The following is a 20,284-nucleotide window of genomic DNA, read 5'->3' on the forward strand; positions in this document are numbered from 1 at the left end:
GCATGAAGGTATCTCTCTCCTATACTTACAGCTGCACATCTTTTTTAGATGTTCCATATTCATTTCTTCATTAGTGTTGTATAGGATACAGGAAGGTATATCGAATATTCCTATACTGTGTAGATGGCTTGGTAAACATTCATGGCTTGGCACTAATGTAAACAAATCAGATTTTCGTAATGCTTGTGGAATTCTATCAGGATTTCTTAATATTATTTCCCATGACATTCCTTTAATCTTGTCCTATATTTCTTTTTCTGAACTAAAAGAAATTCCCTTCATCTTTTGCCTTCGGGTTGTGCTAAGAGTCATTTCTTATAATTTTTTTAGTCATTATTGTGTTTGCATAATTTGATATGTTGTTGTTGTTGTTTTCTAATGCCAGGCTTTTGACAATAAAGTCATTTGACCTCTTGCACTCCAATATTTTGAAGATATTATCATGGCCAGCCACTGAAGCATAGATTTTGAGGTGTTCCGAATCCATTTCTTGGTTTGAGTTGCACAATGGGCAGTTAGGGAACTGATATATTCCAATTCTATGCAGGTGTTTGGCCAAACAATCATGGCCTGTTGCCAATCTAAATGCAGCTACAGACGATTTTCGTGATAAATCAGGAATTAACTGTGGATTATGATGCAGAGAGTTCTATTTTTTTCCTTGAGCTTGTGTTATCAAATTTTGTTTGTTGAAGTCTAAGTATGTAGATTTAATAAATCTTTTCACAGAGTAATACGTAGATTTAGTAACAGGTCTGTAAGTAGCAGTGCTGCCCTCCTTTGCTAAAGCATCCGCATTCTCGTTTCCCACTGTTCCAAAATGGGATGATATCCATTAGAATACAATACATAATTTAATATTCGAATATAATATTGACTATACAAATTAATGGAAGTGAGTTTCAGCATAACTCGAAGGAAAGGGATAAAGAAATTTACTTATCTCTAGCTGGGTGAGTCTTGACTGAATTTAACATAAATCTTTCCTATCCGAATATGAAATTTTAAATAAAGGGAAGGGAAGGGAAGGGAAGGGAAGGGAAGGGAAGGGAAGGGAAGGGAAGGGAAGGGAAGGGAAGGGAAGGGAAGGGAAGGGATGGGAAGGGAAGGGAAGGGTTAAATATGCGTCATATTTATTTCGTTTATTAAAAAAATATATAACTTCATTACAAGAGCACATGTAGTTTTGTTTATGACATGAAGTTGCTTCTAGCTATGTAGTAAATACTGCAGTAATGAAAACGGACAGCGGTTGTGAAGAGATGTGCAGAATGCGTGGTTCGAGGCTTGGTCGTACCCTTCTGCTTCAAACTCGTCTCCCATTCCTCTAGGGATTCTGAAAAAGTGTAAAGTCAACATACAGGGTGAGTCAGCAGGAAAGGTATATGGTGTGAGGGGTGATAATATTGGTGATTCTGAACAAAAAAGTTTATATGAACATATGCCCTATTCTTAACATAATCTGACATACAGCTGTTTGAAAATCACGGACGTCAGTCTCATGTCCTTCATCAGCAGTCATATGCGGACGCAACCAAAACGACATTAGGTTGCAGTAGGATCAATGAAACGTATCCTGGGCGTTGGATTGGTCGCGATGAAGACATTTCTTGGCCGCCGACTCACCCGACATTAATACAATGGTTTACTGTGCGTGGAGTTGGCTTAAGAGCGAAATCTACAAGCCAAAGTGGAAACTTCTCGCTTGCATTTTACATGCTTGTGCTCTAGTAAAGGAATGTCCGAATCAGCTCAGATCAGCAACACTGCAGCTGTATACAAGAGCTGCAAAGTGCATTGAAGTTGACATGTTCTGTAAATAAATAGTGCATTATGCAACGAGCCTATAATGGTAGTAATTAAGACGCGAGTAAGTTTATGAAACGAGCACAAGCTAGTTTCATAATTTTCATACGAGTGTCTTAATTACCATTATAGGCAAGTTTCATACGACTTTTTATGCTCGACCATATTTCTAACTTCAAATTATTCATAAGTATTCATGTTATTCTTATCTGGCTAAGAAGCGGAACTGACCTTGTGCAATACCTCATAAATTGTGAGATGTGCGCAGACGCGAAAGTATTGATTTTTTCCGAGAAACAAATGTCGACATTGACCTTGATATAATCTAGAGAGTAAAATAAACATTAATCTTGATATAATCTTGAAATTGAATTGGACATTGAAAAACGAGATGACAAATTGAATTTATTTGAATATTATTCACAATTAACGCTAATTATTATAGTAAAAGAACTAGTTTTCTTTCGATTGCATATCCGAGAATAATCGATACTTGCGCTTTCATATTGCTACAACGGTATTTTCTGATTGGTGGAACACCTGAACTTTAATGAATATGTGTACTTTAATGAGGTCCATTAAAGGGCTGCTACCAGATGTATAATTACTACATTTCGGCATGGTCGAGCATAAAGTACACAATTAAAGAGAACATAATGTAACAATGTTTTAATTTACTATCACCTGCACTTTTCATGTTCCTCATAGTTTCCATTAGTTTTCTCCGAAAACATATGTTCATATGAACTTTTTTGTTCAGAATCACCAATATTATCACCCTTCAAACAACGTACCTTTCCTCATGACTCATTCTTTCTAACGTAGATTTCTCTACTTCTCAATTCCTTTCCTCCGTATAATTTTTATTCTATAATTTTCTTACCTTATCTTTATTTTTCTATTTATTTTATTCTCTTTCTTCAGCTCTCACTTATATTATCATTTCTTTTCTTACACATCTTTCTTCCTTCCTCTTTGCCTCACCTTTGAATTCGATCTTCATTGTTCGTAATACAGTTAACCTCTCATTTACGGACATCGAAGGGACGTAACAATCTGTCCGCATCTGGGAGGTGTCCTTTATTGGGAGGGAGGCTGCCCAATCTAACAGTAAATTTATAATATGCATTATGTATCCCTTCACGCTTTAAATGAAATGTATTACTGTAGTTTAATTCAAAATACAGTAACTTCTTTGCAACTTTTAACTACAGTAGATAAGACCGAGAAATAAAAATACAGTACTGTGCCATGCAATTTTATTCTAGGTCTACAGTTATGCAGTACTGTAATTTAGAGTTTTCAACTTAACCTTTACGTTCAGGTGCCATGTCTCTCGAAACAGAACAACTGATTGAAGTGAAGAGAATAATCCTACTAACCCTATCATGTGTCAAATACAATTTCACGATCACGGAAACTTTGGACTCATCAGACAGAGTAAAAAATGTTATGATTTTGTTTATCCTCCCGCTTCCAGCTAACAAGGGGTAGCTGGCTGGGATAGTGGTAGCCTACGAGACCCTTATGTTATGTTTCATGTTAAGGAATTTCTGTACAGTTCTCAAAACTAAATTTTCCATTTTTGTAACACATTAGGTCTTGAAACCCAAGTTCTGTCCGCAGTCAGGAGGTAAAGCAAGCTTTAGGACTGTGAAACAGCTGTCCGTGTCTGAGAGTGACCGTAAACGAGAGTTAAATTTATCATTATTTCTATATCATTTCAGTTGGGACATAAAAATCTGTCCGTATATGAGAAGTGTCCGTATCATGGGGGTGTCCGTAAGGAGAGGTTTCACTGTATATTTGTTCCAATCTATCAATTTTTGTTTCTAACTTTCTTTCATGTGCACACCTCACAAAAAGTTTAGAATATTGTGAGATCAAGAAGTTCGTGCGACAGAAGATGTGGCGTTCTTACGTGATCAATACAGAACTTACGAGATGTAAACATGGACGGTGATCATTTCGTATGTTAAATTAAAGTTATCAAGAATTTTATCCATGACCATAACGAAAAACATGCCTTTACTAAATACTTTTGCGTTTGTAAAGTAGGCTTTTATTCAACATTACTTTATTTCACTAGTGAGATAAAGACTTTACCCCACAGTTTGAACTTTATCTCACAGCTCATCAGTATTTTCCTAGTACCCGGGTACACACGTATACTTTTCCATTGAACTATTACTCAAGAAGTTAATATATTAGTTACTAGATGTCACATACACTCAATCTCCTTCTCTTTTCTCTACCTGCTACGTCGTAATTTGTACATTACATCCATATCTAATATGCATCTTTTTAAAATTTTGTAATAATTTACCTTTTGGGATGCGAGGAGACTTGAACCTGCGAAGTTGGGTTTATAGGATTTTAAAACAACACGCGTTAGCCAACTGAGCTAAACAGACACGATGATTAAGTTTTAATATTCATCTTAAGTTTACAGAAGTAAAATGTGAAATTATTTTAATCGCAATAGTCCCGTGAACACTTCTAAATAATCCCTGAAATTTAAAAAAGACGAAAATACACGTTTAAAGTGAAAAAATATATATTAAAATTATATAATTAATTATAATTTGTTATTTATCCAACGCCTAGATATCATTCTTTACCAATCATGGCCTCCTACATCATGACCTACCTAGTATACGTATTGATTCTAAAATCCATGCCATGGTATGTGATTACATGAGGACTTATTTTCAACATATTTTCTTTTATAAAACATAATTTTTCGTTATGGTCATGGATAAAATTACGTATGGTACTTGTGAGCGTGATCTTTATTGCACTCGTGTAATTTAAGCACTCGGCTGACGCCTCGTGCTTAAATCTTTCCACTCGTGCAATAAAGATGCACTTACCTCACAAGTACCATAAATAACTATTATATTATAATCCTCAATCTGAGAATTAAGTAGGAATGATTATTAGTTCTTAATGTAATATACTTACGTAAATGTGACGTCTAATATGTCTTCCACAAGGGATCGTCCCGGTTTAAGTATTTGTTTTGCTTCACAAAGCGCTTTTAGTATGCAAGAATGGCCGTCGACACCGTATCTGAAAGTAAATAATATAACAGAAACCTTTATACGTAATCATGCAATGATCCGTTACTTTCTTTCATATATTTCTCCAAAAGTATCAGACTATGAAGAGGATATAATTTAATATAAATCAATCCTGGTAAATGTATAAATGCCTTCTTGCAAATTGACTATTTTACATTAAATCCTATCACTATATTTGTGTGCAGCGGCTCTTCAGCAGCGAGCTTTCCTCCCTTTCCACATAAATATAGACCGAAAAGCAGCTCATATATTTCATATCAGCTATTATAGATTCGTTATTTATATTTTACTATCAATTGCTTATATTTTACAGCGTTATTGAATAATTTCTTAGGGGGTACAATATATTTCGAAACCTAAAATAACAATTACATTATTGAAAAATTTACCGTTTAATATATTGACTGATGAAATACAATAAATCATATTATGGTGTAGAAATGAAACTAATTTATATGGGATAACCCATCAAATGGAGCTTCCTATCTAAAGTAAAATGAACTAATATTTACATTACATTTGATCCTGAGAAACTCCTTGTGTGAAAAGAAGAACGTCCTTCAAATTCATCATGACCATCAGTGAGCCGTGATATTTGAAACTATGACGATTATTATTATTATTATTATTATTATTATTATTATTATTATTATTATTATTATTATCCAAATGCAAAACACAGACTGTTGGAAAGACACGTAAACATCCAAATTTGTACAAAATAGTAGTGAAATACTGTAGGCCCGTGTGGTGTGGGTCGTATAAATGAACCTAAAAAGGAGAGGTTAGACTAAGGTAAAAAAGAAAAAAAGGTTGTGAAATAATAGTAAAATATAACTTAAATGATAAAGAATGCAATTAAATTAGGCTAATCAATTCAAAGGACAATCTTAAAACAAAGAAGCTTGTACGAATGCTGCAGTACATTGTTAATGGAACTGAACTTTTTGCATAGGAACGATTAAGTTAGAAGAAATCCAATAAGCCACTAGACTTTATTGTAAAGATATAACAGATCTGAGCCCTATTTCATTTTAATGAAATCTAATCCAATCAATAAAGTGACTGCATTCAAAACTGGATTTATGTTAATTTGGACAAATAATCAGTGGACATAAAAGTATGGACAAACTGAACGTGGACACACTACATGTTGGACCAAAGGCTTTATTGTAAGGATATAAAAAGCCTGATCCCTACTTAATTTTAACGAAATCTAATCCAATCAATAAAGTGACTGCATTCAAAACTGGATTTATGTTAATTTGGACAACTAATCAGTGGACATAAAAGTATGGACAAACTGAACGGGGATATACTACATGTTGGAACAAAGATTTTATTGTAAAGATATAACAATCCTGATCCCTGCTACATTTTCATGACATCTACTCCAATCAACAAAGTGACTTCATTCAAACCTGGATTTATGTGAATTTGGATAAATAATTAATGGACATAAAATATGGACAAACTGAACGCGGACACACTACATGTTGGACCAAAGACTTTATTGTAAAGATATAAGAAACCTGACCTCAACTTCATTTTAATGAAATCTAATCCAATCAATAAAGTGACTGCATTCAAAACCGGACTTATATTAATTTTGAAAAGTATGGACAAACTAAACATGGACATACAAGTTGGACCAAAGACTTTATTGTAAAGATAGAAGTTACCAAACCTGATTCTCACTTCATTTTTATGTAATTCAATCTAATCAACAAATTGATTGCATTCAAAACTGGATTTATGTTAATTTGGGCAAATAATCAGTGGACATAAAAGTATGGACAAACTGAACTGGTCATACTACATGTTGGACCAAAGACTTTATTGTAAAGATATAACAAACCTGATCCCTACTTCATTTTAATGAAATCTAATCCAATCAATAAAGTGACTGCATTCAAAACAGGATTTATGTTAATTTGGACAAATAGTCAGTGGACATAAAAGTATTGACAAACTGAACGGGGACATACTACAAGTTGGACCAAAGACTTTATTGTAAAGATATAAGTTACCAAACCTGATTCTTACTTCATTTTAATGAAATCTAATCCAATCAATGAAGTGACTGCATTCAAAACTGGATTTATGTTAATTTGGACAAATAATCAGTGGACATAAAACTATTGACAAACTGAACGTGGACAAACTACAAGTTGGACCAAAGACTTTATTGTAAAGATACAACAAACTTGACTCCTACTTCATTTTAATGTAATCTAATCCAATCAACAAAGTGACTGCATTCAAACTTGGATTTATCTTAATTTTTAAAAACAATCAGTGGACATAAAATTATGGACAAACTAAACGTGTGGACATACTACAAGTTGCACCAAAGACTTTATTTTTTTGTAAAGATGAAACAAACTTGACTCTTACTTCATTTTAATGTAATCTAATCCAATCAACAAAGTGACTACATTCAAAACTGGATTTATGTTAATTTGGACAAATAATCAGTTGACATAAAAGTATGGACAAACTAAACGTGGACATGCTATAAGTTGGACCAAAGTCAATTTGGATTAAATAAAAGCTGGACATAAAACTATGGACCAAACGTCTTTGGACGAAAGATTAACAGTACAAACTGTCTGTGTACGAAACAATTTGGACTAAACGTCCTGGAAGCCTTCCAAGGAATTCATGACCAACGATTTTCAAAGTTTTCTTTTGGATGGAGACATATTCAAGCAAGGATATCAACTAGAGGAATACTTATATTCAGGAAATTGGCGTAATGCTTGAACTGGAGAGGAACAAGAGTAAGAAGTGTCCTAAAGCTGTGCAACAAGTCCGATGGAGCCGGTGTTACTCACAATTCCAGCAAAGTCTCGACGTTCCTGAACAACTCCAACCTCTCGCTCCTGTGCAGCTGGATGCTCCTCCTCTGCCTCTCGTGCCTCCTCCCGTAATAAGGACGAGTGTTGTTGGGCAGCTTGAATCCCAGATCCGCCTCGCAAATGGAATTCCACGTGGGGGCCGGTGTTAAATTCCATATTAATGAGTTGGCGAATGATAAGTTCACCTGTTAGAAATGCAGTGAAAATATTTTAAAGCTATCGGATGCTTTCTGGAGCGATAATTGTATCCACTGGCGCCTACTTAATCTATCCAAGCCTTCTGTTTTACTTCGCTCACGCTATGATTATGAGTAAGGGCAGTTTTCTGAGTCCTGCAACATTGGAATGACTATAACTGTGCACGGGATATGCTGCACGTCACATATCCTTCAGTAGACACCCTGCAAACAAAGACAAGTAACACGTACCACAGGGTCACTCTAAAACAGATTCCTTACTCCTAAACAAGTAGAGTATGCTTCAGTTTAGCAATGTTTATGATGATGATAATAATAATAATAATAATAATAATAATAATAATGATTTATTTTAGCTGGCAGAGTTAAGGCCGTAAGGCCTTCTCTTCCACTCAACCAGCAAAAAGTATACATACATACATATGTATCAATTTACAAATAATTCAACAATTTGATTTAGATAATAGGTACAAGTATACAAGAGTTATTTACGAATTAAGCAACAAAATACTATGAACTATTAATTAAACACTGAAATACAAACTATGTAGCAGAATTAAGCTAAAATACATAGAATGTTAATATATTTCAAATAATGTTAGATAATAGAAAGAGATTATTATGAGACAATTTTGAAAATACATCACTATTAGGATGCATGTCTAAAGGAAGGAGTAACAATGTAGACAGTGATAGTTTAAGTCAGTATGACTGGAGTGAAATGCTAAGAAGGTTATCTTTTAAACTGTTTTTAAAAGTGTTTATTGTCTTGCAGCCCCTAATATTTTATGACAGGGAATTCCATTGTCGCGAGGTGGATACTGTAAAAGATGATGAATAACGAGATGTTCTATGAAGAGGTATACTTATCGCGCCACAGATAAGTGATCTGGTATTTACGTCGTGGTTAAAGTATAGATAAGAGAAACGAAACGAAAGGTAATTTGGTGTTGAAGTGTGCAGAATTCGAAAGAGCAATGACAAGGAGTGTAAAGTTCTACGTTCTTTAAGTCGGAACCACGAAAGACTTGCGAAGGACGGTGATATGTGATCATATCGTCGGATGTTGCATACGTATCTGACGCACATATTCTGAGCTCGCTGTAACTTGACTGACATTTCAGAACTTAGGTCACTTAACAAAACGTCACAATAATCGAAATGCGGCATTACTAGGGTTTGTACTAGGGTAAGGTTTAGTTGCTGGGGCAAGACGTTTCTTAAGCGACTCAAACAGTGAATGGAAGAACAGAATTTTTTATCGTTCCTTTAACTTGAAAATTCCATTTTAGATTGTTATCGAAAAAGAAGCCAAGATTTTTTACGACAGATGAATAAGGGATTAGCTAGTTGAAATAAAGCCGCCTAAAACAAGTACGAGACTACAGAAGTAAGTAGGGGAATTTGGAAGACAATATGTCTGATTATTGCATTATACATTGTAAATGTCCGATTATTAAGGATTCCTCTGAAGTTAAATATTTCGGCATAATTTTCGACAATCATTCAAAATAGAACCAACACATTAATTACCTTTGTAATAAATTATATTGCTATGCATTTTGAAGGTTTTTTTTCTGCTTTATTTGCAAAAGTGACTATCTTTAGCTAATTGTAGTGTGCTGAATCCGAATCTTTATTTAGATTTCCTGTATCTAGTCAAGTTTTCCTGAAAATATTGGCATGTAAAGGACGAAAATGTCAAAATTGGCTACGTTAGTAATTCAGAAACATATATTTTAACACGATAAGTAAATTTACACGACTGACTTTAATCAATTGAAGTCCTGTGAATCCAAATGTTTATTCAAATACTTTCTATCGCGTTAGGTTTTTTTTTTAATTTACAAATATCGATTAATGTCAAAATTTGAACGAAAATTTCTAAAACATCGAACGAAATTATGCTTTATAAAATATTTTAATGCGAAAATCTAATTGGCACGCTGTACAAAATAAATTACTTGTAACCAATGGAAAAACAGAGAGATGATAGTATAAATTCTTTATACAGGTTATCAATAAATTTCTGCGCTTTATTTCCGTATTTATTACAATCTTTTGGATTTCTATTTCTCGATAGTAAACTTCAGTAGGAAGAAACTTTGTTGGACTTCTTAAAGAACTTTCTTTTCACAAAAGAAACACAAATTTAAAGGTCGTATACATACCGTCTTCAAGGAAACCTATGCAAATGAAATGCAGAAATGAAATTTTTTTTCACGTTTCCTAGCAATATTATATATGAAAAAACTGAGAGATGCTTTCTCTACAGTTATTTATTTTATATGGTTTTGTAACATTTGTATAATACAATTATGTCTACATTACCGGCTGTAACGTGTAATAATTTAATTATGTAATTATATATGTATATATATATATATATATTGTGACAGCGACGTGAGATTCGAACTCACGACCAGCGTCCCGCGAGAGAGCATATCGCGCGGGCTTCACGGGGAAAGGGGCCTACACGCGAGGGGAGGCTGCGCGCGCAGCTGCTACTTAACGCAGTGAATGGGGAACGGACCTTCCCGACTATTCCAGAAGTGCGTCGAAGTGGAGATATCCAGATAATTCTCTACACACCTGTAGAAATTTCTCGCAACTATGATTTTGCTATAAAAGAAGAAGCGCCAGCGAACTCGAGAGTTTTTCAGTTGATTAGTCAGCCAGTCAGTGAGAAAGCCAGAGCAAGCAAGCCAGTCTTGTGTACCGGAGTTCGGCTCGAGTGTGCGTCCGCAACTGTATCAGCATCCGAAGGCCTGAGTTCGAGTGCAGTGGACCGCAGTTGGAGGGACCTGAGTTCGAGTACAGTGAACTGTCTCTGAAGGTCTGTGATTCGAGATACTGTGAACTCGAGTAACTGAGCTAGAAGAACTGTGAACCGAGAACTGATAGTTCAGATTTGTAAATAGTGCTTTGTAAATATTAGATAAGATTAACAGTTCATTGTTGTTCGTAATAGTCCAAGTAAATTGTCATTGCCGTCAGTGGAGTGCTATAACGAATACTGTGTTGAGTGAAAAATCCAATTGTTGACGAGAGCGTTTAAGGCAAATTGTAGAAAGGAATTATTGTTGTGACGAATAAATTACATTGTTGTTACTAATAAAATTCACAATATATATATATATATATATATATATATATATATAAGAGAGAGAGATTCCAATACAGTTTTCTAGAATTCCCAAACCTTATATTACTAAAAAATTGGACGTGATGAAACGAAACTCAATATGGATTTTGTTTACTATCCACAATGGGGAACAGAAATATATAAACTATTGCAAAATGGCTGCATACCAATATTATTGTTATACGCATAGATTTTAAAAATCAAGAAACCCTTGCGGTCTGATTTTATTGGAAAATTGAGTCTTCTAAACTATTGAGTACATTAATAGTCTAATTCTCTGGTTAGTGTGATAGATTATGCAATGAGTTGTCTATAACTTGCATCTATGTTTAGTTGGTAATCTTCTTTCATTCATACGGCGTTTTCAGTTCTCTGAACCTTATTTTAATATATCAATTTTGCTGCACATGGTGCTCCTTTAAAGTTCATACAATTTCGTCACCGTAATCCGAGGCGCTCGGAACCTTTCGTCGTTGAAAAACGATCAAAAAGGAGTTAAATTACCCACTCTTTAATATAGAGATTAGTATAATTAGGTTACCACAAATGAGCTTCCTTCAGGGAACGTTAGATGTCTTCTCTTTCTTGAGAGCACATTATTTTTCTTCTTGGTGCTCTTAACTTCACAGCAGCAAAAGCTTGTCGCTTCGATTAGCAGCAATAGAGAGATGAGTTGTCGCATCATGTTGAAGCATTACTCCTTACAAAACCTGTGGAAAAAATATAAGGTCAATGTAGAGTATCCACCGCCCACTGAACGAATATTTCACACTTTTATCACTGCCAATGTTGCGCTGTAAACCAATTTTCGGCAATCTAATGTAAAAGACTGCCTACAGATATTTGGAAAGTTTTAGAGAAAATACAAAATTTCAATCTTCTAACATGATTTTTTTGTTTTTATGAATTAAGTAATTTGTTGGGAGACATCGTTAGATATAGACCACTCTTACCCTAAACCTGGAGTAATTTAAGCTTATTAATCAGATATGATTCTACTTACTGTTATTTTTATATACTCACCTGTATGTAATTTCTATTTCATAAATATTTCATTCTTATTTTCCATCCAAAGATCATTAAGAACGCTGAATATTACTTAATATCTCCTATCTTTCTTCAAATAGTGTTTATATGCCATGTTAATTTTCATTTGTTTTCATAAGTTAACAATGATGCACATTGGGAGCAACATATAAGAAATTATTTTCCTACACAATGCATGCTATATTCACGTTGTTTTGAAATGATTAATCGAAGATGGTTTGCTTATTGTTTATTACACGCACATTTGTATGTAATTTCTATTCCATACGTTTTTTTCTATCCCAAGATCATTAAGAATGGTGAATATTATTCATGCTTGTTTTCCTGTATTTCTGAAAATATGTGGCATCTTAGTTTTTATTTGTCGTTATTTACGTAAAAATGATGCGCCAAAAATAATAATAATTTCGTACTCACTCCACATCCCTATATTCACATTTGTTTTTCATTGATTTAATAAAGAATGTAATAATAATAATAATAATAATAATAATAATAATAATAATAATAATAATAAAGCCGTAAATCCCCAGTGGGGCAAGGCCTCCTGCTTGGGCAGGGGTGGCTCAAGTCTTGACCATCAGAAGAGCCGACCTGATGGTCTATTCCTAGTTCTTTGTCCACAATTTCGCTAGCACTGGTTGTTGCTCCCACTCAAAGCTGGTTGACTGCGTCTTTCCACCGTGTTCTTTGGCGTCCTATTCTGGTCCACAGTCCTCCTAGCTGCAACTGGAACTCGTCCCCCCATCTGGTCCTCGGTCGTCCACGGTTTCTCCAGCCAATTCTTGGATCCCACAGTGTCGCCGTGTGTGCCCATCTGGTAGGTTGCATTCGTATCACGTGTCCTCCCCAGCGCCATTTCATCCTTTTAGCGAGTGTCACCACGTCCTCTACGCCGCTTCGTCGCCGTACTTCTTCGTTTCTGATTCTGTCTTTCAGGCTTATTCCGAGAATTTTCCTTTCCATTCTTCTTTGGCATCTTCCTAATTTTAATGCCTGTTTCTTGGTGAGTGACCAGGATTGCGCCCCATATAGAAGTACAGGTGCAATGCAGCTGTTGAAGATCTGCCTCTTGTTCTGCAATTTCTGGCTCTTGTCCATTAGGATGAAGGACAGACTCCAAAACTTTCTCCATGCCGATGCTATTCGTCTATCAACTTCTTTGTCCATGCTGTTCTGAAATGATATAGTCTGGCCAAGGTAAATGTATTGCGTGACAAATTCGATGTTCGCATTGTTGACGATCATCTGCCTTTCTGCGTCATTCGTCAGTACTTTGGTTTTGCTGGTGTTGGTTTTTAGCCCTACTGCCATGCTTTCTTCGCACAATTCGTTCAGCATCTCTTCCAATCGTTTCCTGGATCTGGCAAACAGAACCACATCATCAGCGAAGCGTAGATTGGTCAGTTTTCTTCCGTCGATAGATATGCCGTGCTTGCGACCCCAAGGTAACTTGCGAAAGACCTCCTCCAATACACAATTAAAGATCTTCGGTGACAAGGGATGTCCTTGTCTCACCCCTCGCTGTATGTTGAATGGTGCTCCTTCTGTATCCAGTTTCACTTTTGTTGCGTTTCTTTGGTACAGCACGCCAAGCAGTCTAATATATTTGATTGGAACACCCTGATTCTTAAGTGCTTTCAAAACACTAATATGTTCTATCGAATCGAAAGATTTTACATAATCCACAAAGGCTATATACAATTTCAAATTGTGTTCCTCGACTTTTTCCATGATCTGCGTCAATGTCTGAATTAAAGAATGTACCGGTATTTAAAAGACTAATAATTTAGAAACATGTTACATAAATCATCCTTGTGCCAAAAGAGAATGCTCCCTGGACCAAATTATCGTATTTTGCAGTGGTCGTCAGTACTCACTGAAATGGGTAATAATATAATAATATAATATAATTATGTTGTACGTAGCAACATTGGTTATTCAATTGAGAGTATATTTTATGAGGTTTTCATGACTGAGATATCTATTGTGAATTGCTTTTATTTGTCAGAAGGCCTTGACTGACGGGTATATAAGGATTGGCGCTCTTAGGGTTGTAGGTCGGGGTTTGGGATGGCCCACAAACTAGCCTATGTCTCTTATAGTGGGCGGGATATAAGTAACATTCACCCATATTTTAGATGTTAATAATGACAATTATACAAAGGGTAACCAATATCATTACCTTCAATATCTAAAATTTGTGGATTTCCTCAATTCCATGCGATAAAAATCATTAGACTACATTGCCCATCCTTATCTTCGTGTAATAAAGATTTTTATGCGTAAACATTTAAGGAGAAATTTCTATTCAATTTACTGTTTAATATGCGACGCCTTTGAGAAATATAATTTCTCCTTCTTCAATTCTTCTTTCGTCGTGCTTTTTCAAGGGTCATTTCTCATTCCCATATGCATGAATAGAAACGGCAATAGCTTTATATATTTATGAAAGAGTTTTTCTAGGATAGTACGTGGAGTTACATTTTACCCACTGCTATTACTGCCTAAATTGAGCCTTTGAAACACTAGTGCGTAAAAAATAAGTAATCACTTTAGACATTGCCAAAGAAAATGCAATATTCGATGTGCAAACTTCATTCAGTAAGAAATTAATGCATTATCTCGATATTTCATTACTTCAATGTCACATGTAACACAAATAAGTAACAAATTTAACATTCAAATCTACATTTTAGCTCATATATTTTAATTCTTAAGTACCGTCGATCGGATATACTTTACACAAGGGGGATAACTTTACACATTTCTAGAAAAATGGTGTATAACAGCTTTAATAATGGCAGTCTACTACACACATGTGCTGTTGTCACATAGAATCTGTTCCACGGAGTTGCTACACATTTTTTCTAGATACTGTATGTGTAAAGTTACCCCCCTTGTGTAAAGTATACCCGGTCGACGGTAGTGTAGTACTTGTGGTAACAAGATTAATCATGTTGTTGATTGTTATTTTCTAATGCCAGGCGTTTGACAATAAAGTCATTTGACCTCTTGCACTCCAATATTTTTCAAAGATATTATCATGGCCAGCCACTGAAGCACAGATTTTGAGGTGTTCCGAATCCATTTCTTGGTTTGAGTTGCACAATGGGCAGTTAGGGGACTAATATACACCGTGTTCCGCTTATAAGTATAATAAAAGAAATAGTTATAATTTCATAACAATGCATGCAAATGGGTTAAGATTGGTACCATTGTAAAGAGGAAATTGGGAAGTTTTAATCTATTGTTGTTACTTATTTTTAGAAGACTCACGCATGCGCAGATCATTAAATAAGAGAATTCGTATCGTATCTTTAGTTAGTCAGCATGTGGACGCCACAGCAGAAAGCCTTTTGTGTGCTGTCATTAGCAGAACATAGATCCATAATTCGTGTACAGCGCTTGTTTCGCTGTCAGTACAATCTTAGACCGAGGGAAGCTGTACCGACGTACGTCTCAATAATGAAATGGGATAGGCAGCTCAGAGAAACAGGAAGTTTGTTGTCTAATGCAGGTAAACATTCCAAGCGTAAAGTGTCTGACGAAAATGTCGAACGCATTCGCGAGGCATTTCAGAGAAGCCCGCGGAAATCCATTCGACAGGCTAGTGTGCAGTTGAACATCCCACCAACAACAGTGCATACAGTGCTCCATAAAAGATTGCGTTTGCGAGCGTACAAGCTGCAACTTCATCAGATGATTACGCCGAATGATAAACTGGAACGAAAACGCTTTGCAGAAACAATGTTGGATAAAGTGGACGATGACGACACATTTCTAACTCGAGTCTGTTTCTCAGATGAGGCAACCTTCCACGTCAGTGGAAAAGTAAACCGACACAATTGTCGCATCTGGGGGTCGGAAAATCCAAGTGTCGTAATTGAACACCAACGGGATTCCCCTAAATGGAATGTTTGGTGTGGGATCATGCGTGACAGAATCATTGGTCCCTATTTCTTTGCTGAAAAGACAGTCACTGCAAACACGTACCTGGATATGTTGCAACTGTATGCTGTGCCACAACTCCCAGATGGAGCAATTTTCCAGCAAGATGGGGCTCCACCACACTTTGCCAACATGGTTCGCACATTCTTAGACGAACAATTCCCTGCAAGATGGATCGGAAGAGGATCACCGTACATCACATGGCCTGCCAGATCACCAGATCTAACACCACCTGATTTTTTCCTGTGGGGGTTTGTTAAGGACCAGGTCTACAGGACGCCAGTACGTGATTTGGCAGACTTACAAGAAAGAATTTATGCTGCTGTCAACAATGTTACACCACAGATGCTTCATAACACTTGGGTCGAGGTTGAATACCGGTTGGATATTTCCCGTGCCACCAATGGAAGCCATGTTGAGGTTTATGGAACATAAGGTAACAAAAATTCCCAGTTTTCATTCTTTGTAGCAGTTGGTTTCAACTATATACTTGTATTAATTCAGAAGTTATAGCTATTTCTTTTGTTATACTTATAAGCGGAACACGGTGTATATTCCAATTCTATGCATGTCTCTGGCCAAACAATCATGGCCTGTCGCAAATCTAAATGCAGCTACAGACGATTTTCGTGATAAATCGGGAATTAACTGTGGATTATGATGCAGAGAGTTCCATTTTTTCCCTTGAGATTGTGTTATCAAATTTTGTTTGTTGAAGTCTAAGTATGTAGATATAATATATATTTTTACAGAGTAATACGTAGATTTAGTAACATGTCTTTAAGTAGCAGTGCTGACCTTCTTTGCTAAAGCATCTGGATTCTCGTTTCCCAGCATTCCACAATGGGATGGTATTCATTGAAATACAATTCTTTTATTGAGTGATATTAATTGAGAGAGAATTTTAGATTGATCATTCAACTGTTCTTAAACGCTTTGATGATTATATGGTCGGTTTAGGTGGCCATGAAATTGTTAACAGGAATAAAACAGTCTCCCATTCCATGGATACTTCTTAATGGTTCTGAGATTAGAAGGTTATGACATTGTGATCTTATAAACTCCCCAACTTGAAATATTTATTTAATGTATATTAATTTGTGCTTTCGTAAAAAAGCACTCTACAGACGTGGACAAATTATTAGCAAAATTGAATATTTATATTAAATATTTTTACAAAGTATGATTCTTCAATTCAGACTACAGTTGACATTTTTGCGTACTTCCAAATTATTAGCAAAATTGAAGATTTGTATTGTATATTTTTAGAAAATTTGACTCTTCAATTTGGACTCCATTTGATATTTTAGCATATTTACAAATTATTAGCAAAACTGAAGATTTTTATTTTATATTCTTACCAAATTCAACTCTTCAATTTGGACTACAGTTCACATTTTGCATATTTACAAATTATTAGCAAAAGTGAAGATTTTTATTTTATATTTTTACAAAATTTGACTCTTCAATTTTGACTGCAGTTGACATTTTTGCATATTTATAAATTTTTAGCAAAATTAAAGATTTTTATTATTATGTATTTTTACAAAATTTGACTCTTCAATTTTGACTGCAGTTGACATTTTTGCATATTTATAAATTTTTAGCAAAATTAAAGATTTTTATTAGTATGTATTTTTACAAAATTTGACTCTTCAATTTTGACTGCAGTTGACATTTTTGCATATTTATAAATTTTTAGCAAAATTAAAGATTTTTATTAGTATGTATTCTTACAAAATTTGACTCTTCAATTTTGACTGCAGTTGACATTTTTGCATATTTTTACATTTTTAGCAAAATTAAAGATTTTTATTAGTATGTATTTTTACAAAATTTGACTCTTCAATTTTGACTGCAGTTGACATTTTTGCATATTTATAAATTTTTAGCAAAATTAAAGATTTTTATTAGTATGTATTTTTACAAAATTTGACTCTTCAATTTTGACCGCAGTTGACATTTTTGCATATTTATAAATTTTTAGCAAAATTAAAGATTTTTATTAGTATGTATTTTTACAAAATTTGACTCTTCAATTTTGACTGCAGTTGACATTTTTGCATATTTATAAATTTTTAGCAAAATTAAAGATTTTTATTAGTATGTATTTTTACAAAATTTGACTCTTCAATTTTGACTGCAGTTGACATTTTTGCATATTTATAAATTTTTAGCAAATTAAAGATTTTTATTAGTATGTATTTTTACAAAATTTGACTCTTCAATTTTGACTGCAGTTGACATTTTTGCATATTTATAAATTTTTAGCAAAATTAAAAATTTTTATTAGTATGTATTTTTACAAAATTTGACTCTTCAATTTTGACTGCAGTTGACATTTTTGCATATTTATAAATTTTTAGCAAAATTAAAGATTTTTATTAGTATGTATTTTTACAAAATTTGACTCTTCAATTTTGACTGCAGTTGACATTTTTGCATATTTATAAATTTTTAGCAAAATTAAAGATTTTTATTAGTATGTATTTTTACAAAATTTGACTCTTCAATTTTGACTGCAGTTGACATTTTTGCATATTTATAAATTTTTAGCAAAATTAAAGATTTTTAATAGTATGTATTTTTACAAAATTTGACTCTTCAATTTTGACTGCAGTTGACATTTTTGCATATATATAAATTTTTAGCAAAATTAAAGTTTTTTATTAGTATGTATTTTTACAAAATTTGACTCTTCAACTTAAACTGTAGTTGACATTTTTGCATATTTCTGTCTACTATAATGACGGAAATATTCAAAATTGTCAACTGTAGTCTAAATTGAAAAGTCAAGTTTTGTAAACAGAATTATCATAAAAATCTTCAATTTTGATAATAATTTGTCCACGTCTGTATAACACATATTCGTAAAGGTATATTTTTGGCCCTCGGCGTCCTTGTCTCACAAACTTTACACTTCTGTCAAAATGCCAAAACGAAAACCTTTACGAACTTACCTCGTAAGTGACACTGCTGTACACTTAGAAAGGAAAACGATGTATCAAAAAATTAAAATAGCTATAAGTTACTGCTACCACAACAAAATGTAACAAATGAATCGTGTCAACAAAAATTTAAAACGGATATCGACATTTTCTAAACGAACCAAATAAAATGATACACGTCAAATGTAACAATATATTTTCCTACGTACTTACCTCCTGAAAAATCTCTGCTCTTACTGATTACCAACAGAAAACATCGCAATCTGTATTTTTCAGGGCAACCCTCGATGTACCTCTACATGGAATCCTTCATAGGTTTCTGCGTGAAAATGGTAATTGAAGTTAAACAACAATGTTGACAGTGTAAAACAACCTTACGGTTCACAGACCTCAGAAAGTAAACTGCTATATAAATACTTACACAGTTCATAACTTCAGGACTTCTTTGTTGAAAGACTTGTTACAATATTGCAGTAATCTAGTGTGTAGCAGTTGTTCATATCTTTCTCGGTCACCATGCACGCAAAGTTTAATAAGTCATGACCCTAAGATTAAAACCACTTGGAAATTTTTCTGCTCTTAGGGTCGTATTCATAGACGAGACTTTGGACCTAAGTTGACTTTGGAAAGTACAAAGTCACCATTTTCCTATTCACAGTCGACATTTTGAGGAAAGTAAACTTCTATCGTGATTTTACTTCGAAGTCGCCGAAAATCTAGACTTTGACTTTGACTTTCGTTCGTGGACAAAAGGAAAAGACTGATATTTGGGAAATTGTTGAATTTGCCGAGAATATTAAAGGTATCTAGGAGATTATTAAAGCTACTTATGTTCCTTAGAGTATTATTATAGATTATAAATTCAAATCAAGGTACGGATTTGATAGACAGTATTAAATATCCTCGTCATGTTTCAACTTTCATTGATGAATAATCAAAGAGGATTATCTGTTCCACCAATAAATAATAGAACTTATTTCATCCCGATTTTACGCTGTAGGTAAGGATTAATAGCTTAATATTAATTCTTACTATTTAATTTTATAGAGGATAAGTTATACAGTTGGAAATGCAGTTAATTTATAATCCTTGCGGTTGTTATAATAATGTTATCTGCATATTGATTTCAGATAATTTTAAGTCGTTTCTGCAGACATGCAGGGAATAACTCTGTCAACTGTCAGCAGAATAATATGTCTCTTTCATAGTCTATCATTGGTGGAATCTTATCTTCCATATCCTCACA

At 34.2% G+C, this 20,284-nt stretch overlaps 2 protein-coding genes across 2 annotated transcripts in view; one reads left to right on the plus strand and one right to left on the minus strand.

Moving 5' to 3' along the window:
• The window catches only part of LOC138707996 (uncharacterized), a 135,967-nt gene that overhangs the window by 93,673 nt on the left and 22,010 nt on the right, over positions 1-20,284 (plus strand). The window lies entirely within an intron of this gene.
• On the minus strand, positions 1,134-19,380 carry LOC138709587 (uncharacterized). The gene is made up of 5 exons (XM_069840473.1): positions 19,252-19,380; positions 11,634-11,802; positions 7,727-7,935; positions 4,771-4,878; positions 1,134-1,336 (listed from the first exon to the last, which is right to left on the minus strand). Exons 2-5 carry the CDS (start codon positions 11,775-11,777, stop codon positions 1,210-1,212), a joined length of 588 nt encoding a protein of 195 aa, XP_069696574.1. The 5' UTR covers positions 11,778-11,802; positions 19,252-19,380; the 3' UTR covers positions 1,134-1,209.

This window comes from Periplaneta americana, chromosome 1 (assembly GCF_040183065.1).
Source record: "Periplaneta americana isolate PAMFEO1 chromosome 1, P.americana_PAMFEO1_priV1, whole genome shotgun sequence".
NCBI lineage: Eukaryota > Metazoa > Arthropoda > Insecta > Blattodea > Blattidae > Periplaneta > Periplaneta americana.